The sequence below is a fragment of the Giraffa tippelskirchi genome, chromosome 9, assembly GCF_054371585.1.
Source record: "Giraffa tippelskirchi isolate mGirTip1 chromosome 9, T2T-mGirTip1v1.2.pri, whole genome shotgun sequence".
In the NCBI taxonomy this organism is placed as follows: Eukaryota; Metazoa; Chordata; class Mammalia; order Artiodactyla; family Giraffidae; genus Giraffa; species Giraffa tippelskirchi.
Window position 1 is genome coordinate 54978560 of NC_137283.1, and position 23293 is coordinate 55001852.

The following is a 23293-nucleotide window of genomic DNA, read 5'->3' on the forward strand; positions in this document are numbered from 1 at the left end:
ATTCCCATGAACAGGCAAAGAGCAATATATAAAATGCCATTAGGGTGGCAGCTGCTTTGTGAAAATGAAGGGAGAACTTGGTGTCTGGCCAGGAAGCCCTGCTGTTCCCCTGCGATGCCAACGGCAATGGGCTGGGATGGTGAACGGGTGAGAATGTGAACCCTCACCAGATCCCAGATCCCAGGAGGGGCGAAGCCCCAGCCCAGGCTCTCTGATCCGCCCCTCCCTGGCCGCCAGCATAGTTCTGGAACATGAAGCACGGAATGAGTCTCTTTCGGCTCCCCAGCACTGGGGGCCGTAATGCCAGGCTGGCAGACTGCTGGCAGGTACCATGATTACTCCTTGCTTCATGCTCCTGCTCAGTCGCGTCTGACTCTCTGTGACCCCACGGACTGTAACCCACCAGGCGCCTCTGTCCATGGGATTTCCCAGGCAAGGATACTGGAGTGGGTTGCCATTTCCTTCTCTAGGGGATCTTCCCCACCCAGGGATCAAACCTGCATCTCCTGCATTGGCAGGCAGATTCTTTTATTACTGAGCCACTGGGGAAGCCTCCACTCCTAGTTTACAGACAAAGAAACCAGGGCACAGAGTGGTTTAGTCAGGAGGCTGATTAGTGAGATTGCCCAGAAAAAAAGCTGATAATAGCAGAACCACCCTGTGTGGCTATGAGGGAGCCAAATTCTAGCAAGTATTGAAGGGGTGAGGAAGGAAAGGGCTAGGGCATGAATGCAGCATGGAAGGTCATGTGACGAAGGGAGAACTTGCTGAAGGCCTCATATGAGCTCTTCTGTGATCAGCAACCCATTCAAATCACACAACTGCAGCTGGTTTCTGAAGAACTCTTGGACTCCCAGTCCTCAGGCCAGACAGAGGGAAAGGCTGAACAAGGGGCTACTACAGCAGCTCCCAGATCTTTCGACTCCTTGCTCACTGGTCTTCCTCTCACACTGTCAGGTCTTCCTGGCTTCCAAGGAAATAGGAAGACTGCGTTCAGGTGTAAGAATAGAAGTGATAGGTCCTTTTGGTTAAAAAGAAAAAAACACCCGCCCCGTTCCAGCTCCCTGAGTGGTAGAAGCTTGGGGTCTTGGAACTCCGCGATCAGCCACCAGTGCCATGACCCTTGGCAAGCCGGTGTGTGAGAGCTGAAATAACCCTTCAAAAAAAAAGAGAAGGATGTGACTAGGAGCAGGTGTTTCCTTCTGAGACGAGCAGGCTGGAGCGGCAGAGTTCTAGGAGCTGGATCCCCCTTGGCGGTCAGAGGGGAGGCCGGGGCAGCCTAGAACCATCTCAGGCCGCTTCCTCTCCCAGCTGCATACTTCTCTCTGCTCAAATGCTTCCACTGCCTCCAAGATTTCCAGACTAGCCCAGGAAGGGAACACCACACCACCTTCTTCCTCACATGGTAACCCAGCTTATGCGAGGGATGGTGTCAGAGAAATCCTGGCTCTGAAACTTTGGTGAGTTCTTGAATCCTCTCTGGGTCTCATTTCTCTGTAAAAAGTGATGATAATGATAATAACACCTTCCTTGTAAAGCTATTATGAGGATTAAATGAAGCTCATGCAGGAAAATCTCTGAAGCTGGCATCACATAGTAAGTGGTTTTACACTCCTTACTTTCCTTCTGAAAATGGTCACATCTCTGCCATGAAGGAGTGAGAGCCGATTTTCTCAGAGGGCACTTCCAGAGCATAGAAGTGTCTGATTTGACATGTGTGTGGATGAATCTCATTTGAAGGTTGCTGAGACACTTGGTAGGACTGACACTAACATCCCTCTGAGGTGCACCATCCCCTTGGTCCCCACTGGCCTCAGGCCTTTCTAATGGTTAATTCTTTCACAGGCAAGAAGTAGGTGTTTTTATTGCTGTATCTGATGGCTGCAGACCTGTAAGGGCTCCTTCACGGAGTTTGTGTGACTCTGCTGTGAGGCCAAAGGTCCTTTCTGCAGCAGAGGCAGCCCAGCCTGTGACAACAAAGTCCTACTGTGAGAGCCTGCCCCAGCCCATGTTCCCGCTGAAGCTCCTCCCACATCCTCTCAGCTGGCCCCTCATGGTGTCTGGATCAACAGAGGTCCTTCTAGGGACCTGGAGACAGAGGATCAGGATGCTGCCCTTTTACCTGAGGGAAGGGGGACTCACTCACCACCCACGGCTTGTCACAAAAGTTGTAAATGGACTCCAGGGAGTTGATGCTGGGGAGGCCTGCGTACTGCATGCCAATGATCAGGTGGCGGAAGTCCTCATTCTCTGCCATGCCGAACGCATGCTGCCGGATGAGCACAAAGTCTGGCCGGAAGGACCTGGAAAGAATGTAGAAGCAAGTTTGCCACCAACCAGCACCTCAGGTCACATATCCTCTTATTTCCCATCTCCAAAGCCCAAGACAGGGTTGGGGTTACCTGAGCCAAGACCCTCATTTTGTCATGACTGTTCTCTTATGGACTAGGAAATGAGGTATTATGTAGGCACTTCTCAAAGGAGATTTGAACAGATTTCTGAAATTCTTCTCCTCTGGAAAAGACCTTGATGCTGTGAAAGATTGAGGGTGGGAGGAGGAGAGGGTGACAGAGGATGAAATGGTTGGATGCCATCAAAGGACATGAGTTTGAGCAAACTCCAGGAAATGGTGAAGGACAGGTGGCCTGGCGTGCTGCAGTCCATGGGGTCACAAAGAGTTGGATATGACTTAGCAATTGAACAATTCCTCTGGGTTAAGCACTGTCTTTTTCTAAGGTGCAGAAGCCCTCAGAGAGAGAGGGGGAAGAAACACTTTTAGACCGCCACACCTTAAATCAACAAGAATTTTCTGTGTCCCTGTGGATGAGAGTGGAAGCTCCTGTGGCTCTGGAGTTGGCACCCCAAGGGGGTCCCAGCAGACTCTGAAGACACCACACTTGGCTGACTTCACTGCCCTGCCACAAAGATCCCTGACCTCAGCGTCCTGCTCTGACTCCTCAAGCTGCTCCTTAAAGATGCTGTGCCCCCAGCAGGTCCCCAGGTGAACCAGGGTCAGGCTGGCTGAGAACAGATGCCAGACACCCCAGTGTTATTCCTCCAAGGCAGATTTAGGGAGGGGCGAGAATGTTTCCACAGAGCTGAGGTTGAGCAACTGGCTACAGGAAGCTGAGAGTACAGTGTGTTCCCGGGCACAGGAAGGCTCCCTGTATTTCACCTCCAGACAGCAGAGCTCTCCACAGGATCAGGGCCCCAACTTCATGCCCTGACTTCTGAGGAACCTCACCTTCCCAGAGAGTCAGTTCTGTGGCAGCATCTGCCCTCAAGGCTCCAGGCCTCAGCCACTTCACACATGTGCAGTGACAGACCTGGTTCTCTGCCCTGGGACCCACCCAATTTCCGCCTACTGCTCCAGCCCCACCTGGGCTCAGAGATCAGTCTTTTAAAGTAGAGGTGGGAGGACCCCTCCTCAGTCACTCAGGGGAGTGAGCATCAAGTCAGATGGCATGTGCTCCGACCTCCTTGCACCCGAGTTCTGGGAAACTGGCTCCGTCTATATGCCTGAGACCAAACCTTATATCCCAGTTACCGAAACTGAGCTCCAGGCTTGCAGTCAGCCCCGGGTCCCCACACTGGTGACGGGAAAGTCCTGCCTTGTTTTTGCCAGATCCCTTCCAGCACCCTGATGTGGGCCCTCTTGTTGTCACCCATTTGTGTCACGGATCCCCATGACCTACTCCATTTGCAGCTGGGGGAGCCCACCATTGTCTCTAGAAGGAGCTTCCTGAGTGCTCCCCGACCATGGGTGGGCAGCTCTTTTCTTCCTCAGTCTCCAGGATGGATGAGCTCACACTCCCTGACATTCGGCTCCAGACCCCTGAGTTCTGCCTTCCCTGTCACGGACCAGGTCCTGTTGGACGCTGGCAGCCTCAGGGCCAGGGCAGTGCAGGTTGAAAAAGGGAAAAGGGAGAAGTGAAGACTCTTCCTGGAGCAAGACCCTGATGCCTGGAACCCTGAAGCCACGCTGAGTCCCGGGAAAGAATAACAATAACCATGCTACCCCATCTGGAATCTTCATCACCTCCCACACAGAACTGTTGTTATTACAGTTGATGATGTCTACATGTCACCTAGCACCCCACCTGCAGTGCAAGTGCTTTGTAATTGCAAATTTTCTTCCACTCACAATCAATGTCCCTTCCGACCCAGGCTTTCTATCAGACTTAGGAGTTCCCAGAAATTTGGAGTATAGAGGAACACTGGGAAGGGTGTTAACAGAATTCACACGGTACACAGGGCTCTGCTGCCAACTCACTGAGTGAATGGAAGCAAATCCATGTAAAATGGGAGGCTGAACCAGAGCAGAGGTTTTTAAACTCCCCCCAGCCCTTTTCTTTTAAGGCAATGGAATCGTGTTTTCCAGGGGAAATACATTGAGAGATAAAAGTCCAGAGCTGCACTGGCTGAGGTGAGGCCAGAGTCCTCCAATACCTCTGATGGGAATCATCCAGTGACTGCAAAGTGAGCTCTGAGTCCACGGAGCTTCCTTTACCATGGAACTAAGACATCTCTAAGGGCCAGAGCCGCTTTCTCTGCCTCCTTCCACCACTGCCACACAGCACATGTCATCAAGGTCTGTACACTACACATGGCACGCCAGAGACGGTGGCAGAGACCCTGAGGACAGAAAGGACCTTACCGGACCACCTTTGTGCCATTCCGGAGCACCTGCATATCCACGGCATAGGTACCATCCGCATGGGCCACCAGGTTGAGCTCTGAAAATTCTGCCTGGAAAATAACAGGAGGGGATTAAGAGTGTGGATTTCACCTTATGTGTTTCTTACTATGATAGAACATAACTAAATCAAATCAGCAGTAGGGGAGTAAGCCCCACAGTCCTGACTCTGAGAGGCGCCCCCATAAAGCAGCAGCAGCAGCATCCTTTCCACCAAACATGTATTTACAGTTTGCAAAGCATTTTCCCAAACTGATCCCATCTACTCTCATAGCCACTCTATGAGGCAGGAGGGGCAGAAATAGTTATCCTTATTTACCAAAGGAGCAGTTAAGTGACTTTTCTGGACAAACAAAGCTTACTGTGCCGAGACAGGAGCAAAACTCAGGGCTTCTGACTCCCCACCCAGCATCTTTTGTGCTGTCTCTCTGCAGAGCAGGAATGCAAACTGAGGCAAACATGCCCTTTCTCAGTCTCAACATAAAAGCACTAAGTTTTCATTTAGGAAATCAGGTTTCAGTGCTGCTCTGGCCCCAGTGAGATGCATAAGATGTTCAGGCAAGTTACTTATTCTCTCTGGGTAGACAGTTTCTCCCATCCATAAGATGGAAATAATTTTTATCAACCTTGCCTAACAAGTTATTTTAAGAACTGAATGCAGCAATGGATAGAAAGAGTAAATCTGTAAATCCCAGCACACTGTGTAAGGAATGATGAGTAGCTTCCATCATTACACAGAAAATACATGCTCTGTGTAAACTGGACATCCCCCCCCATGCACACTCAAATGGACCTAATCTCTATTTATCATGAAGTAAAGGGTATGGGAAGATAAAAAAATGAGCCTTTCAGGACCTCACTGCATTAAAACCAGGAGATGTTCTTTGCTAAGTTCTCTCTGAAGTGCAGCCTTGGGCACAGAGGAGGCCTCACCGGAGGCTGCACTCCTGAGTGGCAGACATGTATCTACTGAGCAAGACCTTGCCAGCACAGTACGGAGGTGTGGCCGTGTCCTCGGAAGACCTTCCTCTGCAGTGGTCCTCAGCCCGGGGACTCTGCACCCCCAGAGGCCCTGAGAGCTGCACTGCTTGCCTCCCTACAGACTCCAGAGCCACAAAGAGAAGTCAGGGGAGTTGAAAGATGCAGTCTTCAAGACTGGGTCTCATAGAGAGAGAAGTCCTGGAAAGGGTCGGGGGAGGAGGTAGAGAGCCTAGAAGCTAGTGATGGACCCTGATCTTTTCACTTGGCAGCACCAGATGGTTCACTCCAGAGTGTCAAGAGGGCCCCACGATGATGCAGATGCAATCCTGGGCTCCAGGGCGGTTACCTGTTCCACTTTGATATCATACTCTCCAAGGACTTTTTTGCCCCGAAAGCACTTGGCCCTGGAAAAAAAGGAAAAAAACAAAACAAAAAACCACATCTATTAGTTTTGTACAGGTGTTTGTCAGCAGAAATTCACACTCACAAAGATGAGGAGGACCACGGCACGCAGAATCCCGGAATGAGAGTCAAGAGACCTGGATCAGTGTTAGACCTCAGTCTGCTCCCAGATCACCATGAGAGAGCCTCGGACAGACCGTGGCCTTTCCTCTATAAAACAGACCAAAGGCCTTTCACTCTCAGGTTTTGTGCTTTTATGAAAACAGTTGCTGTCATGTTTTGGCTACAAAAGAAGTCCAGAAGTAGGATTTCCCTGATGTGACTCCTGGTAAAAACCTGGTCGATTTATACCTCCCTGTAGTTTCCTTGTCTTTCCCCACCCTGCGTTTCACTCTGGTTTTCTAGCTGGCTTCCACCCTTGGAATTCTAGTTTCCGAAGAAACTAAAACTATTTTCCCCCCTCATACCCATACTTCCAGAAAGGATTTGAGGCAATTGATAATTTAAAAAGCAAGTATAACCAACAAAAGAAGGATGAACGGACAGTCAATGAATGAAGGAGAGTCAATTATACCAGAAAAATAGTGGGGGGCGGGGGGCGGCGGCAGGGGGAGAGGCTTAGGAAAACTACTATAATTGAACACAAAACCTCTCCTGTGTTTCTGAGCAATCAAGGGAATGAGTCAAGCCTAGATAAACCGTACTTATTATCTTCCCATTTTGTCACAAGCTGGAGGAACCTCACAGTACAGCTGCTGGAAAGGGGACTGTGTTTGTGCTTGTATTTATAGCCAGTGCTACTTTGCCCTTCACCTACCCTTCCTCTCATGAGAGTTTCTTATCTGCCTTTTTAGGCTGCTTCTCCATCTGTCAAAAGGGCCTTTCCACACTGTACCTAGGTTGGGCTTGCTTTCCCAGAGCTTGAAATTTCAAATCAGCATGTCTCACTGGAGGTTTTCTAAAGTCCCTCTCCAAAACAAAGGGATAAACTAACATTTACTGGGAATCATATTCTAGGAATTATGTGTTAGTCGCTTTCAAGAACATCTCATTTAACTCTCATAACTACTTACGACATGGGGAGAAGGGCATTCATTTTTGAGATGAGGAAACAGAGACTCAGAGGAAAAACTGGCATATTCAAGGTCATACAGCAAGTGAGTGACAGAAGCAATAATCACACCCTACTCTGAGCCCAGAGTTGTCGGCTCTGCACAGCACTGTCTCCCTCTGCTCGTTCATTCTTGCCATCTTCATTCCCACCATTACGAAAAGTGACTTGACGTGTATGCTGCGTCACAAGTTTCTTGTCCCATTTTCCTTCTTCCACTGAGAAGGCGCTTGATGCTGTGAGCGCTAGTTCCATTTCAAATACTTCCCGCCCTAACTCCTGTGAACTGCCCAGGATGGGGCCAGGCTAGTTCCTTTCCTCTCTGGTCCTGGAACAGTCTGTTCCAGGAAGTTGTCATTTGTCCTGTCCAAGTCCCTGGCTACCCTCAAATTGCTCCTCAGAGGCACTCAGCCATCCTAGAGCTGGATCACCGAAGTTCATCTCCCTACCTCTGCCCCAGTTCCTTCCTGTGCTTCATCAGCTTGCTTCCAGAGTCCTGTTCAACATCCATAGCTCAGCAAGCCCCTCAGGCAAAGGGCATGTAGCACATCCAGTCCCTTTCATGGTTCCATCTTATTTGTGGGTTTAAGTAATAGTCTACGCACTGCACTATCACTGCTCTGGGGATCTTGTGGACTCCATAGGTCTCTCCATGACTCTAAACAGAAGGAACTGGAATAAAATGATCCCATGAGGTTCCTCCCTTGTGTTGGTGACCTGTGTCTACCCTGCTGCCAGCAATGCTTTCCTGATGCTTCCTCCCAGCTTCCTGTCTCTAAATACCTGCAGCCCCAGTCTTAACCAGTGGTGGAGGAGCGGTCTCAGAACTGCTCATCTCAGTTGGTCATTTCAGTTTAATAGTAAAAGACTGGTTAATGATAACAATGCACCGTAAACCCTTCAACAGGAAAGGAGAATAAACATTTTGTGGACCATTTGTTTTATGTGTGGCAGTTTTAAGTTATTAGTTTTTAAAAATCAGTACGTTTTAATGGAAACAACTTGAAAAAAATCTGTCACAGAATTTGAGATCCAATTAAAAAAAAAAAAGTTTAATGAGAAAAGAGGTGTCCTTCTGTGAGGTATGTGCCAGAGGAATAAACAATAACCTCTCATTTGGTATGACGTCTTGCATTTTCAAAGCACATCTCTTGCCTTATTTGTTCCTTACAACTCTGTGAAGTGGCCAGGATAGATTGTGCTGTCCATTTGACTAATGGGGAAAGAAAAGCCAGAGCAGCTAAATAATATGCTCGAAATCACAGAGAAGTTCATAGGAGTTAAGCCTAACACTAGGAGTTTATATCTAGGTACTTAGACGCTGCCAAGTTTTTTAATTCACTCATTTATTTTGTGGGTTTTGAACACTGATACTAAAGTATAATTATAGATTCTGGCTGTGTTTATCTGCCACTTCCTGCACCTGCCTGTTGACCAAGTTGGCTAATGACCCTGTTTTCATGCCTTCTCCCCACCCCCACCTCTCCAATTATCTTAATGTCTTTTCCTGAAGGTAATTTGCCCTGTTGGAAATTTTGGTTTGTGTTTCCTGGCTCCAGGTCACTGACCTCTCTTGGCTGTGCCACGTCCTATAGAACAGGAGCCAAGGTGGCACACAATGGAGCACAGAGCCTTCTTGAGAATGAGCACATTCTCCCAGGTGTCTTCATGGAAAATTTTTTGTAATTTACAAACAAGTGACAGAATTACTTCCTGATCCTACGAGAGCACTGTTAGGAAGCAGTATGCTAGGATCCAGAGGGGTTCTGGATCACAGGCCCTAGAATCACAGTTCGGGTGGGAATCCTAGCTGTACACTTTTTTGGTTCTGTGACTTCTGGCAAGTGGCTCAAATGAGAAAAAAAAAAAAAGTATGTCAGATGTCTACACCAAAAACTCTATTTTCAAAAGAACTTAAAAGTATAAGATGAAAAACATATTTTCCACCTCCCATTCCTCTTATCACACATACCCCTCATTATCTGTTGCAAGTATATCCTTCCAGTGTGGGGAAAATGTGTGCATATATCTGCCTTCATATATGCTTTGAACATACACATGGCATCATGCTATATACACTCTTCTTTCTTGCCCCTTAATTTTTTTATTGCACTTAAAAATATATCAGTCCTTAGGGTAGCATATTTATTTTAAAACATTAATTTTTCCAATCCACGAATGTGGGATATCTTTCCATTTACTACCTTATAAAACTTTGTATAGAGTATAATCGAAAAAAATACAGAATTAATATGTTGTATTCATGAAACTAATATTGTCAGTTCTACTTCAATTTAAAAAATATGTCTTAGTGATAGGCTTTCAGCACATATTGATACGACTTCTTTCTTTGTAATAGTTGTATGAAATTTCATTTCTAGTGTTTGGACTGTTTTTGCTATTACAAACAGAGCTACAATGGCTTACAATTAAAAATATACACATAAGATTATTTTTTCCAGCTTTACTAAGGAATAATTGACAAATAAAATTGTAATATTTTCAGTGTCCACCATGATAACTTGATATATGTACACTTCGTGAAATGGGATAACCACAATCGGGTTAACTGTCACACCCACCACCTCACATTATTACCGTGTGTGTGTGTGTGTGTGTGTGTGTGTGTGTATGTGTGTGTGCGCATGCACTGAGAACACTTCAGATCTACTCTCTTAGCAAATTTCAAGTATATGATACAGTATTGTTAACTGCAGTCACCCCATTGTACATTAGAAGGACAATTTATTGCAGAAGTGCTGGTGCAAGGAATAGACAGAATTTTTACTGATGGCAGCACACTGCCCCTCGCCCCCCGCCCCATCAAGAAAAACCTTACACCACTCTCCACAGTGTTTGAACATTTGGGAAAGTTACTTCACCTCTCTTAGTTACTCCCCTTAGTCCCTTGCTTAAGTTGGGCACAGAGAAGGGTCTCAGTAACCCTTCTGACTGCCAGTCTTGTCAAATCAATTCAAATTCACTCCCTTGTGCTCGTCTAAACAGAAACCAAGATGCACATCCTTGAAGCACAGACTAAAAATATCCATGGTGCCTGGGTTGTCAATTTCCCCCTATTGTCACATTTTCTTAACAAGCCTACCAGCTGAGGATCTATGTGAGTTTAATGGCCTGCAGCTTCCTTGAAAGATGAGGCAATGAACCATCTCCCCTCACTGTTAAATGAGTAGAGGCTTACTAGATTTAACTCTTCTTACTCAAGGCACAGAACACTCTCAGGAATTCCCATTTACCTGCCAACTCGGGCTCATGAGGCTGAGGAGACCTCATCAGAGATGATTCCGCTAAGGCCACCTCAAAACTTGGCCCAACCTTGGCAGGCCCAGCTTAAATACTCCCTCTTTGCACATGGGAAAATGGAGACAGCTCTAGAAACAGGAGCTCCGGCCTAGTTCTACCACTTCTCAGCTGTGTGACTTGGGCAAGTAACAGCGTCTCTGAGCCTCAGATTTGTCTGTATATAATAGGGCTAACAATGATTTTCATAATAATAGTAAACATTCACTATGTACTAACCACTATTCTAAGATGCCCCAAGTATTCTATGTGTTTTACCTCATTTAATAATACCAGGCTGTTGTGAAGATTTAATGAAGCCAGATGAAAATAAATGACATGAAAGTGTTTTGGAAACTCTGAAATATTATGCAATATAAAGTTGTTGCTGTTCAGTTGCTCTGTCATGCCCGACTCTTTGAGACCCCATGGACTGCAGCAAGCCAGGCTTCCCTGTCCTTCACTATCTCCTGGAGTTTGCTCACGTCCATTGAGTCGATGATGCCACCCAACCATCTCATCCTCTGTTGCCCCCTTCTCCTCCTGTCCTCAATCTTTCCCAGCATCAGGGTCTTTTCCAATGAGTTGGCTCTTCAGTTAGCCAAAGTATTGGAGCTTCAGCTTCAGCATCAGTACTTCCAGTGAATACTCAAGGTTGATTTCTTTTAGGATTGACTATTGGCAAAATGCAACAAACATTCACACACCAGGTATTATTGCTATCTCACCACAGCCAACAGGATTCTTTCTCTTCTGAACTTTTGTCTCATTTATCATCTACTCATGATGTTTGGCTCATGGCCTCATCATCTGATATTACCTTTCAAACTCAGTTATATAATAACCTGTGACATCACTCCCCAACCCCAGCCTCAGACCACTACATTATGGAGCAATACTTCAAGGCAAGGAATATGCATACAAGCTTGGATTTTTCATCATCTTGGATTTTAAATATTGATTATGTTCTTTTGTCGTATTATGTGCTCTGAGTTAAGGCCTGTATAAATAGAATCGTCCTATCTATAGATTTCCAACTCCTTCCCTGAGCTGTGTCCTTACTCACAATCAGGGCTTGTTTCTTCACTGGAGACGTTAGGAGTGATGGTGTTGGCTGGAGAGATGGAGAAAGCCAGAATAGGCCGCCTCAGGACCGAATGGACTGTGTCTCCGCAGGTCCAGCCGTTTCCTCCTTTCTTCTCCCATGTGCACGTCCCAGGGTGTCATGTTCTTTCTTCCCTCTTCTCCCCAACATGAAAATCTGTTCTTAGTTTCCATCCACACTGGAACTAAAGGACCTAAAAACAGCCTGGAGTGTAAATCCCCCCAGGGTGCCTAAAGTTCTTACAGGGATTAAAACTTCAAGCTAGAAGATGAGAGCACTAATGAAGTACCTAGGGGCTTCCCAGGTGGCTCAGTGGTAAAGAATCTGCCTGTCATTGCAGGGGACACGGGTTCGATCTCTGGGTCAGGAAGATCCCCTGGAGAAGGAAATGGCAACCCATTCCAATATTCTTGCCTGGGAAATCCCACGGACAGAGGAGCCTGGTGGACTATAGTCCATGGGGTCGCAAAGAGCAGGACACGACTGAGCGACTAAAACAATGTACCTAGTACTGCCTAGCACTGATCTAGACATTTACCTCTAACAAGATGCTTAGTTTCTGGCTCTTATTGTCTCTAACTTTGGCCCTATTCTTTTGGCCAAGCATCTCAAGGCATCAAGAAGTTAGAAAATAAACTAAGAATAGTAGAGGAGGCCATCTCCCACCCTACACTCAAAGGGTGAATCAGGCCTGCCCATCTTGGAGAGTCTGTGAGCGCCTGCCGCCACCCCCTGGCAGCAAGTGTACTGCAGACACGTCTCACTCCCAGCGCAGCCACCAACTGAGCCAACTCCACTGGCCCAGTGACAGCCCTTCAGGTGCTTATTTGCTGCTCTGACAAACCACGCCTGAAAATTCACCATTTCTTCTAAAAAGTGTGTGTCTACACACCCCAAACTAGAGAGTTGGCTTTCTGCCATCTGTAGAAAGAAAGGATGTGATCTGTGAGTAAATTCAGCAACAATGTACTGAATACCCAGTGGTAGGTACTGGAAATGTAAAAATGCACCAGTAGAGACAGCACAGTCTAGAAAGAGACCAATATTCATATGGGTAACCGCTAAGGACCCTTTCAACTTTTAAGATTTATAGCTAATATTCACATCCCCACCTTTCAATCTTTTCCTTTAAAAATATTTAATGCACACAACTAAAACAACAGCCATGAAAGCTTCACATAGCTCAGGAAGATGTACAGTGAAAAGTAAGTTTCCTCTATTTTCATGAAGCTTGCAGGTTAGCGGAGAACAGAAGCATGAATAAAAGATGATAATATGGGGTATAAGCAAGCTGTCACAGGGGTGCAGAAAAGGCGCTGTGGGAACCCGAAGGAGGGAGTTCTCTTTGCCTGGAGGAGCCTGGGAAGGCTCCAGGATGCAGCTGAGCCTTAAAGAATGAGGAGGAATTTGCCACACAAGAAGGAGAGAGCACAGTGGCTGCCTGCACACAGAGCTCTGCAGTGCCCAGCTGCCTGGGGGCAGGGCAGGCAGGCTGAGCAGCATGAGTGGAGGCTCCTGAAAAAGGGAAGGCCATCAAAGGACTTTAGACTTCAGGCTGAGAAGTTAGGATGTAAGAGATAGCCTCCAAAAGATCTTTTTAAAAATTTTTTATTATGGAAAATGCTATCCTCAGTAACTAATATTTGGTCAATTTTTTTCATTTATCACCCTCACTGTTGTTAGGACTACTATTTGAGTGTTCTTTGTTTGTTTTTAATATTTTGTCTATGCAGTGCAGCAGGTGGGATCTTAGTTCCCAGACCAGGGATTGAACCCACGCTCTGCAGTGGAAGTTTGAAGTCTTGACCACTGGACCACCAGGGAACTCTCTGTTTGAGTGTTTTAAGACAAATCCCAAATATCATGTTATTTTTCTTGCAAAGTTTTAAGTAATATCTCTAACTGGTAATGGCTTAAAAACTTTTTTTCCTGTGGCAAAATATATATATATAACAAAATGTGCCATCTTAACCATTTTCAAGTGTACAATTCAGTGGCATTGAGTGCATTCAGTGTTGTGCAATCAAAATCACTATTTTCAAAACATTTTCATCATCCAAAATAGAAACTCTGCTGCCATTAAACAGTAACTGTTCATCCCTCACCCCTTCCCCACTCCACAGTCTCTGGTCACGCCTAATTTACTTTCTTTTTATAGATTTGCCTTACCTAGGGAAACTTTTTTAATAACAATCATTATTTAATCATTAATAATAATTTGAAGCATTTTTGTACTTCATTGCTCAGTTGTATCTGTCTCTTTGCGACCCCGTGGACTGTAGCCCACCTCTGTCCATGGGGATTCTCCAGGCAAGAATACTGGAGTGGATTGCCATTTCCTCCTCCAGGGGATCTTTCCAACGAACTCTGGTCTCCTGCATTGCAGGTGGATTCTTTGTGGTCTGAGCCACCAGAGAAGTCCAAGAATACTTGAGTGGGTAGCCTATCCTTTCTCCAGGGGATCTTCCTGACCCAGGAATCGAACCGGGGTCTCCAAGACAACGTGGCCTCTCAGATCTTAGGCACATCTGATCGTGTCACCTCTCTGCTTACAATCTTTGGCAGTGTCTTGGGAGACAGTTGGGAAAACATGAATATTGAGTGTCTTTTCTGAGTCTATACTCAAGTTTTCCCAACTGTCTCCCAAGACACTGCCAAAGCTTTTAAGCAGAGGTGACATGATCAGATGTGCCTACGATCTGAGAGGCCACATTGTCTGGGAGGCAGAAGAGATGGGAGGGAGCCAACCAGGGCTCCAGATCATTTGGGAAGCAGCCACAGTAATAAGATGTCAAGATTTGCTGTCTTCCTGGTACACAGCAAACCAACAGCTACTGCACAACACTCATTAGGCAACTCAATGGAGCGTCCGATTGATTAGGCCTAGGAACTTAGAAGCCAGCTGGGAAACAACACTGATGTTAAGAAACAGGATTTCATTATGTGACAGAAAGTGGTACAGGACAGACACCTCATACAGATGTTCTGGAACAAAGACATAAATGAGAAGTAAAATAGGCAAGACTTAGTTGGTAAAGAAAGAAAAGAAAGTGAAGTTGCTCAGTCATGTTCGACTCTTTTGCAACCCCACGGACTGTAGCCTACCAGGTTCCTCCATCCATGGGATTTTGCAGGCAAGAATACTGGAGTGGGTTGCCATTTCTTTCTTCAGGAGATCTTCTGGGCCCAGGGATTGAACCCAGGTCTGCCACATTGTAGGCAGACGCTTTACTGTCTGAGCCACTAGGGAAGTCACTTAGTTGGTAAAGGGGTTCTTAAATCCAATTTGGATTTGTAATCTAATTCATAAGTCACAAAACTCTTTTAGTACATGGAAAAATGTCCATTATGGATAATTGGTTTAGGAATAAGAAACAAATAGGAAAAAGTGAGTAGTTTTCTGGATAAAGGCAATGTTCTGCAGCTGGTCCTTGGTATTATTATTAACTCAGTGATTAAGTAGTTAAATCAAAATCTCTGCAAGTTCCTAGATGGAAAGCAAGCTGCATGGTGTCTTAGTTAACAATCATATAAATGATCTGGAAAAGAATGCAATGCCAAGTTTGCAGATGGCATTCAGCTCTTCCAGGGATTAAAATGCCAAGTCGATTAGGGATAAAGTGAAAGAAGATGTGGATGTGGGCAGTAAAGTGGCAGAGGAGTTTTAATGTGACTAAGTGTAAGAAAACATATTCAGTGGAAAATGATTTTATCAGGGGATGACGAGTTTCAACTACGATTCAAAAACGAACCTGAAATAACAGAAAACTGTTTCCTTAAGACACTGGTCCTGTGAGACGTAAGAGAAAAACACAGAAAGGATGAGAGATTGAAAGGTGAAAAAAAATGTTGATCATCATTAGAAAGTTTATTGGAAACTTAGCATAAAGGGTTTCTTTCACACTGACTTCATCTTGTACAAGTCACAGTACTTTCATACTTGTGATATGGCATACCAGGTCCATTTGTCTAAACACAAATGACATGAGGGAAGTAGGAATGGTCCAGAGAAAAAGAAAACAAAATGAAAAGCCTCTGGTTTTAGGAAGGGCTGATAGAATGAGTCTTCTTCAGTCTGTAAAGCTAAAGGTCCAAAGGGGGACAGAAGGGTCTAAAGGAGGGAAAGAGACCTTGAGAGATGACATACTATACACATCATTTATCCCAGACAACCAAAGTAATCTCCCAATATTTCATGCCTTACAGGAACTCATTTCAATGTTATTGGTTTTGTAGGAAAATGAAGAATAGGTAAATGAAGTGACTTGCTTAAAAGCAGCAGTTAGTAAGAGGCAGAGCTAATAAAATTAAATTTCAGCACTTCATATGATCAAGTTTAGAAACTATATATTACTTTATATGGGAACTGTGCATGGTAAGTAGCTTCAGTTCAGTTCAGTTCAGTTCAGTTGCTCAGTCATGTCCGACTCTCTGTGACCCCATGAATCACAGCACGCCAGGCCTCCCTGTCCATCACCAATTCCTGGAGTTTACCCAAACTCATGTCCATCGTGTCAGTGATGCCATCCAGCCATCTCATCCTCTGTCGTCCCCTTCTCCTCCTGCCCCCAATCCTTCCCAGCATCAGGGTCTTTTCCAGTGAGTCAATTCTTCAGATGAGGTGGCCAAAGTATTAGAGTTTCAGCTTCAACATCAGTCCTTCCAATGAATGCCCAGGACTGATCTCCGTTAGGATGGACTGGTTGGATCTCCTTGCAGTCCAAGAGACTCTCAGGAGTCTTCTCCAACACCACAGTATAAAAGCATCAATTCTTTGGTGCTCAGCTTCCTTCACAGTCCAACTCTCACATCCATACTGGAAAAACCATAGCCTTGAGTAGACGGACCTTTGTTGGCAAAGTAATGTCTCTGCTTTTTAATATGCTATCTAGGTTGGTCACAACCTTCCTTCCAAGGAGTAAGCAGTCATGTCCAACTCTTTGCAACCCTATGGACTGTGGCCCGCCAGGCTCCCCTGTCCATGGGATTCTTCAGGCAAGAATACTGGCATGGGTTGCCATGCCCTTCTCCAGGGGATCTTCCCGACTCAGGGACTGAACCTGTGACTCTTAGATCTCCTGCACTGGCGGGCATTGGCGGGTGGGTTCTTTACCACTAGGGAAACCCAAGATTCATTTATATTGGCTGTGCAGCACAGCATTCAGGATCTTAGTTCTCTGACCAGGGATCAAACCCATGCCCCCTGGAGTGGAAACATGGACTCTTAACCACTGGACTGCTAGAGAAATCCACTGGACAGCCATGGGAACTGTGCTCCACTCATTTTTGTGGCCTCAATGCCTGTCCGACTCTTGGACACACCGTAGATGCTCAGATGTTTATGGAGTTATTGAAATGAATACAGCTAGACGTTTGGAGGTTAACAGCAGAGAGAGAGTAACCATGCTCAGTCTGACAAGAGTCCTGGGTTTATAGATCTCTGAGGACACCTACTGAGTTCTTCTCTGGAGTTTATAAAATTCCCTCTAGAGATGTGCAGGAGGGCTTTAACTGACTTAGATGACAGATGAAATCCCTTCAGGAAAAAAAGCAAAGTTCTGAAAATGACTAATTCCTGAGTAAACACACCAGCTGTGACTTCAGTTGGGAACAGAAAATCACTTTCTCTGAGCATATTTTCTGAAGATCTCTATTTTGGGGGATAATTAAATGATGCAGCATCACAAGATAACAAGATTATCAAACACCGGTGGGGGTGGGGAGGAACAGAATCCTGTAACTCAGGACAACACGTGATGGGAAGATTAGACACATTTGTCTGTAATTACAGTGGAGCTATAGAACAGAATGCTTTGGAGTCATAGGACAGTCCTGACTGGCTTATAAAATTAAATCAGGCTGATTTGATATTAAAGTAGGTCGGTACTAATGTATGCTCTGGAGAAAACTTCAAGCAAATATAATCTTGAAAGATGTGATTGTTTTTATACCAGGAAAACAGGGATCCTAGCCTTGACAAATACCCATGTTTAACTCCAGTGTCGAGTCAAAAAGTATACCCACGGTCACCACTACCATCAAAGCCATCCATTTCTAGATACACAGACAGGTCCTCCATGATCTGGCCCCATTCTTCTATGCTAAACTTATCTCTCTCTGTTTCCCTCCTGCAAGATGGCCTCAGAGACTGTGTGAATTAGAAAAAGGCATTCCTTCCTCCAGCTGGACACTCCTGCTTCAGGGTATGCAGCTTGGCAGGTAGAATGTGGGGTTGTGTTTCACCCCTCCTTGTCTCCTTGGTCAGATGCCCTTGTCAGTCAATACCCTGAACAAACATATGCAGGTGCCCTGTCCTGCTATCATCCAGACACTGAACTCAGACACTGAATGCTACTAGTAGGTCAATCTGCCATTCACACACTGTTTCCCAACTACCTCCTGTCAAACTACCGCTTCTGTGTGTCGGTCCATTTAGAGATCACCCTTTTCTCATAGTATCCAGTATATGGAAGCAAACTAATTGCCCTCTGACGGACAAATGGATAAAGAAAATGTGATGCACACATATGACGATCCAGCCATTTTTTAATAAAGGGAAATACTGCCATTTGCAGCAACATGGATGAACCTGGAGGACATTATGCTAAGTGAAATAAGGCAGACACAGAAAGATAAAACCCTGCATGATCTCACATGTGGAATCTAAAATAGTCAAACTGAGAAGCAGAGGATAGAATGGTGGTTGTCAGGGGCTGGGGGTTTGGGGGGAATGAAGCGATGTCAATCAAAGAGTTCAGAGTTCCAGTTACGCAAGGTGAATGAGATTTGGAGAGCTGATGCACAGCATGAGAGTGAGCAATACTGTATTGTAAAGCTTGAAATCTGCTAGGAGTTCCTGCCAAAGAAGACAAAGAAGAATGGGAAGAGGAAGAGGAAGGAAGAGGAGGAGAAAAAGTGGAAAGAGAAGAAGGTAATCTCAAAGGCTGTGTTTTTCTTTTTACATTTGCTGTATGGTGAGTCACACTGATTGATATTCAAATGTTACATGAAACTTGAGTTCTGGAAGGAACTGCATTGGGTCATGACGCATGATCCTTTTTATGTATCATGAAATCCAATTTGCTAAAATGCTGTTAAGAATTGTTGCAACTATGTTTATTGAGGATTTTGGTTTGTGGTTTTCTATTTTTTGTGGTGTCTTTGGTGTCAGAGTAATAATTCTGGCTTCATGGAGGGAGTTGGGAAATAAGAATTTTTGTGGAACTTGTATTATAACTACCATAAATGTTTGAGAGTGTTCATCTGTGAAGCAATCATAGACTTTCTACTTTGGGTCCAGGAATAAATATTACTTTATCATATATTGTGCTTTTTAATACCTAGCTGGATGCAATTAGTTAATATATTATAAAGAATGAATGCATCTAGATTTTTAGGTGCACTGAGACAAATATCGTTTTCTCACTGCTCTGATGCAAATTACTGTCAAGGTTATCCTTGACTTAAGAAAACTGAATGTAGAGGCTTATATTTTCTTTTCTGGTACAAATTTTATGAATTGTTATACCATGTATCCTAAAGCTTGTTTTGTTGTTGTTTTTCAGTTGCTAAGTCATATCCAACTCTTTGTGACCCCATGGACTGCAGCACGCCAGGCTTCCCTGTCCTTCACTATCTCCTGGAGTTTGCTCAAACTCATGTCCATTGAGTCAGTGATGCCATCCAACCATCTCATTTTCTGCCACCCTCTTCTCCTTCTATCTTCAATCTTTCCCAGCATTAGGGTCTTTTCAAATGAATCAGTTCTTCGAATCTGGTGGCAAAGTATTGGAGTTTCAGCTTCAGCATCAGTCCTTCCAATGAATATTCAGGACTGATTTCCTTTAGGATGGACTGGTTTGATCTCCTTGTAGTCCAAGGGACCCTCAAGAGCCTTCTCCAACACCACAGTTCAAAAACATCAATTCTCTGGGGCTCAGCCTTCTTCATGGTCCAACTCTCACATCTATACATGATTACTGGAAAAACCATAGCTTTGACTAGACAGATCTTTGTCAACAAAGTGATGTCTCTGCTTTTTAATATGCTGTCTAGGTTTGTCATAGTTTTCCTTCCAAGGAGCAAGCATCTTTTAATTTCATGGCTGCGGTTACCATCTGCAGTGATTTTGGAGCCCAAGAAAATAAAGTCTGTCACTGTTTACATTTTCTCCCTACCTATTTGCCATGAAGCGATGGGACTGGATGCCATGATCTTAGTTTTTGAATGTTGAGTTTTAAGCCAGCTTTTTCACTTTCCTCTTTCACCTTCGTCAAGAGGCTCTTTAGTTCCTCATCACAGATATTATCTTTATTTTAAAATCACCTTGACTATTTATTACTCATCTCCCCAACCAAAATGTAACTTTTCTGAGAGCAGAGATCTTGCTGATATAATAACTGCAGTGTCAATCATATGTCCAGCTCTATTATAATGCTTGGTACATGTTCAGTTCAGTTCAGTTCAGTCGCTCAGTCGTGTCCAACTTTTTGCGACCCCATGAATCGCAGCACGCCAGGCCTCCCTGTCCATCACCAACTCCCGGAGTTTACCCAAACCCATGTCCCATCAAGTCGGTGATGCCATCCAACCATCTCATTCTCTGTCGTCCCCTTCTCCTCCTGCCTCCAATCCTTCCCAGCATTAGGGTCTTTTCCAGTGAGTCAACACTTCGCACGAGGTGTCCAAAGTATTGGAGTTTCAGCTTCAACATCAGTCCTTCCAATGAACAACTAGGACTGATCTCCTTTAGGATGGACTGGTTGGATCTTCTTGCAGTCCAAGGGACTCTCAAGAGTCTTCTCTTTAGGTGCCCAATAATATTTGTTGAAAGAATTAATGAATACGTTAAGTAACTAGCACAGCACCCATTCACACATTTTACATCCTTTTCTTCCCTTTTTGTTTTGTAAAAAATCCCTGGGTTAAACAATGTGCCTGTGTGAGTCCTTTGAAATGAAGAGCATTTTAACAAAATGAATTCACTGAATGCTGATCAGGCATTTATAAATATAGACAGAAATATGGTCATTTATAGGATAGTATAGGATTCGAGGACTTGATTTCCATTCCAATTGCTTGTGAGATCAAGTACAATAAAGAATATAAACAGCTAAGCATTACAGAGGGCTTCCCTGGTGGCTCAGACGGTAAAGAATCTGCCTGTCAGCGTAGGACACACAGGAAATGCAGGTTTGATCCCTGGGTTGGGAAGATCCCCTGAAGAAGGAAATGGCAACCCACTCCAGTATTCTTGCCTGGGAAATCCCACGGACAGAGGAACCTGGTTGGCTACAGTCCACGGGGTTGCAAAGAGTCAGACACAACTGAGCGACTAACACTTTAACTTTTACTTCAAGCATCACAGAAGAATAATAAACTTTTAATTTTTATCACTTTGCTGATGCATTAATTCTGTTTGTGATACTACATCACCGGTGCACAGTTCATACAGCAGATTGAAGGAAATAAGAACACAGCTTTCTCCTCATTCTGCTCTCACTAGCGAAGGAGACTTGACTCTCTTTTCCCTGTCCAAGTGCAAACTGCCACGACTGGTATTATCAGCCTACTCACCACTGTGGCTGGGCAGAAACATCCTTGTAACTCAAGGCAACAACACTTTGGATTTCCAAATTCAAACCCAGGTGGCACATTCCATTCTACAATTTTCCAACTGGCAACAGTTCAGGGGGAGATATTATTCACCAGAATGGGCACTGACGACTGAAGTTTGGCAGGCTGGGAGAAGAACTGTCACTGTCCTGGAAGACACATGCCACAGGCTCCCAGGTGCACCAGAGTTTAGTAACATGGAACCAAATGTGTTTTGAATGGAGAAACGGACATTAGATGCTACATTCTCATGTTTATAGGTGAAAAAACTGAGGCTTAAGGGAAAAGGTCGGCCAAGGTCATGAGTGGGAACCCTGTGGGAATTCTGATCTCTTCTCAACAGAGCTGTTTTTGTTATACCAAGTTTAGCTCACAGTGGATTTGGACAGAAGCTCATGCCTTAGTATCGAAGTGTTAATACAAAGGTACTGTCCTGGCTCTCTCCTCTGCAGTGAATTTGTCCATCCTCTCAACCACCTCTAATGAGTCACTGAGGATACACGGCCCTCACATTCAACAAGCCCAAAGGATAGTTTTAAAAACCACTAATTTTATCCTTAGTGTCTCCATACATTCCTTTGAAATAGAGTCTACCATCCAGTTTTTATAATGAAATATATTCTATAAACCTTTAAAAATACTTTCATCATTTATTCATTTAACAAAGATTTATCAGCGTGGGTACCTACTATTTTTCCAGCAGTATGCAAAGCAGTGGGTGAAGGGTAGGAGAATGAAAGACTACAGACCCAGACTTTACCCAGCTCTGCCACAAAGAATTAAAACAGTGTTAACAGAAGTACAGGAGATTATTTATCCCAAAGTCCAAGTATCAGAATTATATCAACTATAGTAAAATAGATACCAGCTAAGCTCTAATAATTTGTCCACCTGATACGAAGAACTGACTCATTGGAAAAGACCTTGATGCTGGGAAAGATTGAAGGCAGGAGGAGAAGGGAACAACAGAGGATGAAATGGTTGGATGGCATCACCAATTCGATGGACATGAGTTAGAGTGAGCTCCAGGAGTTGGTGATGGACAGGGAGGCCTAGTGTGCTGCACAGTTCATGGGGTCACAAAGAGTCTGACATGACTGAGTGACTGAAGTGAACTGAACTGAACTGAAGCACTAATTACTGACTAGTGACTTTACTCACCTTATTCAATTAATCCTCATATCAGTTATATAAGACAGTTAGCATTATCTCCTAATCTTACAGATAAGATAACCAAGGTACAGAGAGTAATTAACTTGTTCAAGGACATACAACTACTTAATGGTTGGATTCAGGATTTGAGATCAGGCAAACCGACTCCAGAGCAGACCTTAATCACTGTTTCACACTACTTCTAAAATATGGAATTATTTTAAAAACCATAAAAAGAGAATTTAGATTTTTAAATGCTTTAAAGAGGATTTAGATTTTCATGCATGCTTTTCTATTTTAGTTTCAAAATAAAAATTTGTAATAAAAGCAATTAAGAGTAACAGTTTCCATTACTATTTTTAAACGGCTTCTTCGGAAGTATGATTTTTGTAATAAAAATATAGCCTAAAAAATGGAAAATGAATACTCACACAGGATAGTAGAGACAACCAACATCTTTAGGTACAGGTTAGTAACCTTCTCACTAATAATCAACCATTATAAGTATTAATCCTCTTCTTTTTTCCCATAGTGGCATTCAAGAGAAAAATCTACAACTCTTGAAACTAAACTTTCAGTTTTGCTTTTTAGTTAAGACATACGTATGTTAAAGCTCTTTTATTTCTTTTATCACATCTTACAGGATGAAACATCTCTTTAAAGTTTCTTATGCTCAGTGGGGACTTGATGATTGATGGATATCAAGATTTTGTTTTGCAAGATGAAAGAGTTCTGGAAGTTGGTTGCATAACAACATGAATATGCTTAACAGTACTAAACCGTACATTAAGAATGGTTAAGATGGTAAATTTTACATTACATGTACTTTACCACAATTAAAAATAAAAATTTCTTGTGCTCGTCTAGAATTATAATACTTAAACTTCAATTGCTAACTTAGGACAAATAAAGTCCCAGACATTCCACATATGTG

The 23293-nt window shown here is 44.2% G+C and overlaps 1 protein-coding gene across 1 annotated transcript in view; it reads right to left on the minus strand.

The window, feature by feature from the left end:
• Positions 1–23293, minus strand: part of SYN2 (synapsin II) — a 158962-nt gene that overhangs the window by 43895 nt on the left and 91774 nt on the right. The window contains exons 2-4 of the mRNA XM_081526384.1: positions 6024–6081; positions 4658–4749; positions 2147–2303 (exon numbers count right to left, since the gene is read on the minus strand). Coding sequence (XP_081382510.1) covers positions 2147–2303; positions 4658–4749; positions 6024–6081 — 307 coding nt within the window. The remainder of the gene's footprint in view (positions 1–2146; positions 2304–4657; positions 4750–6023; positions 6082–23293) is intronic.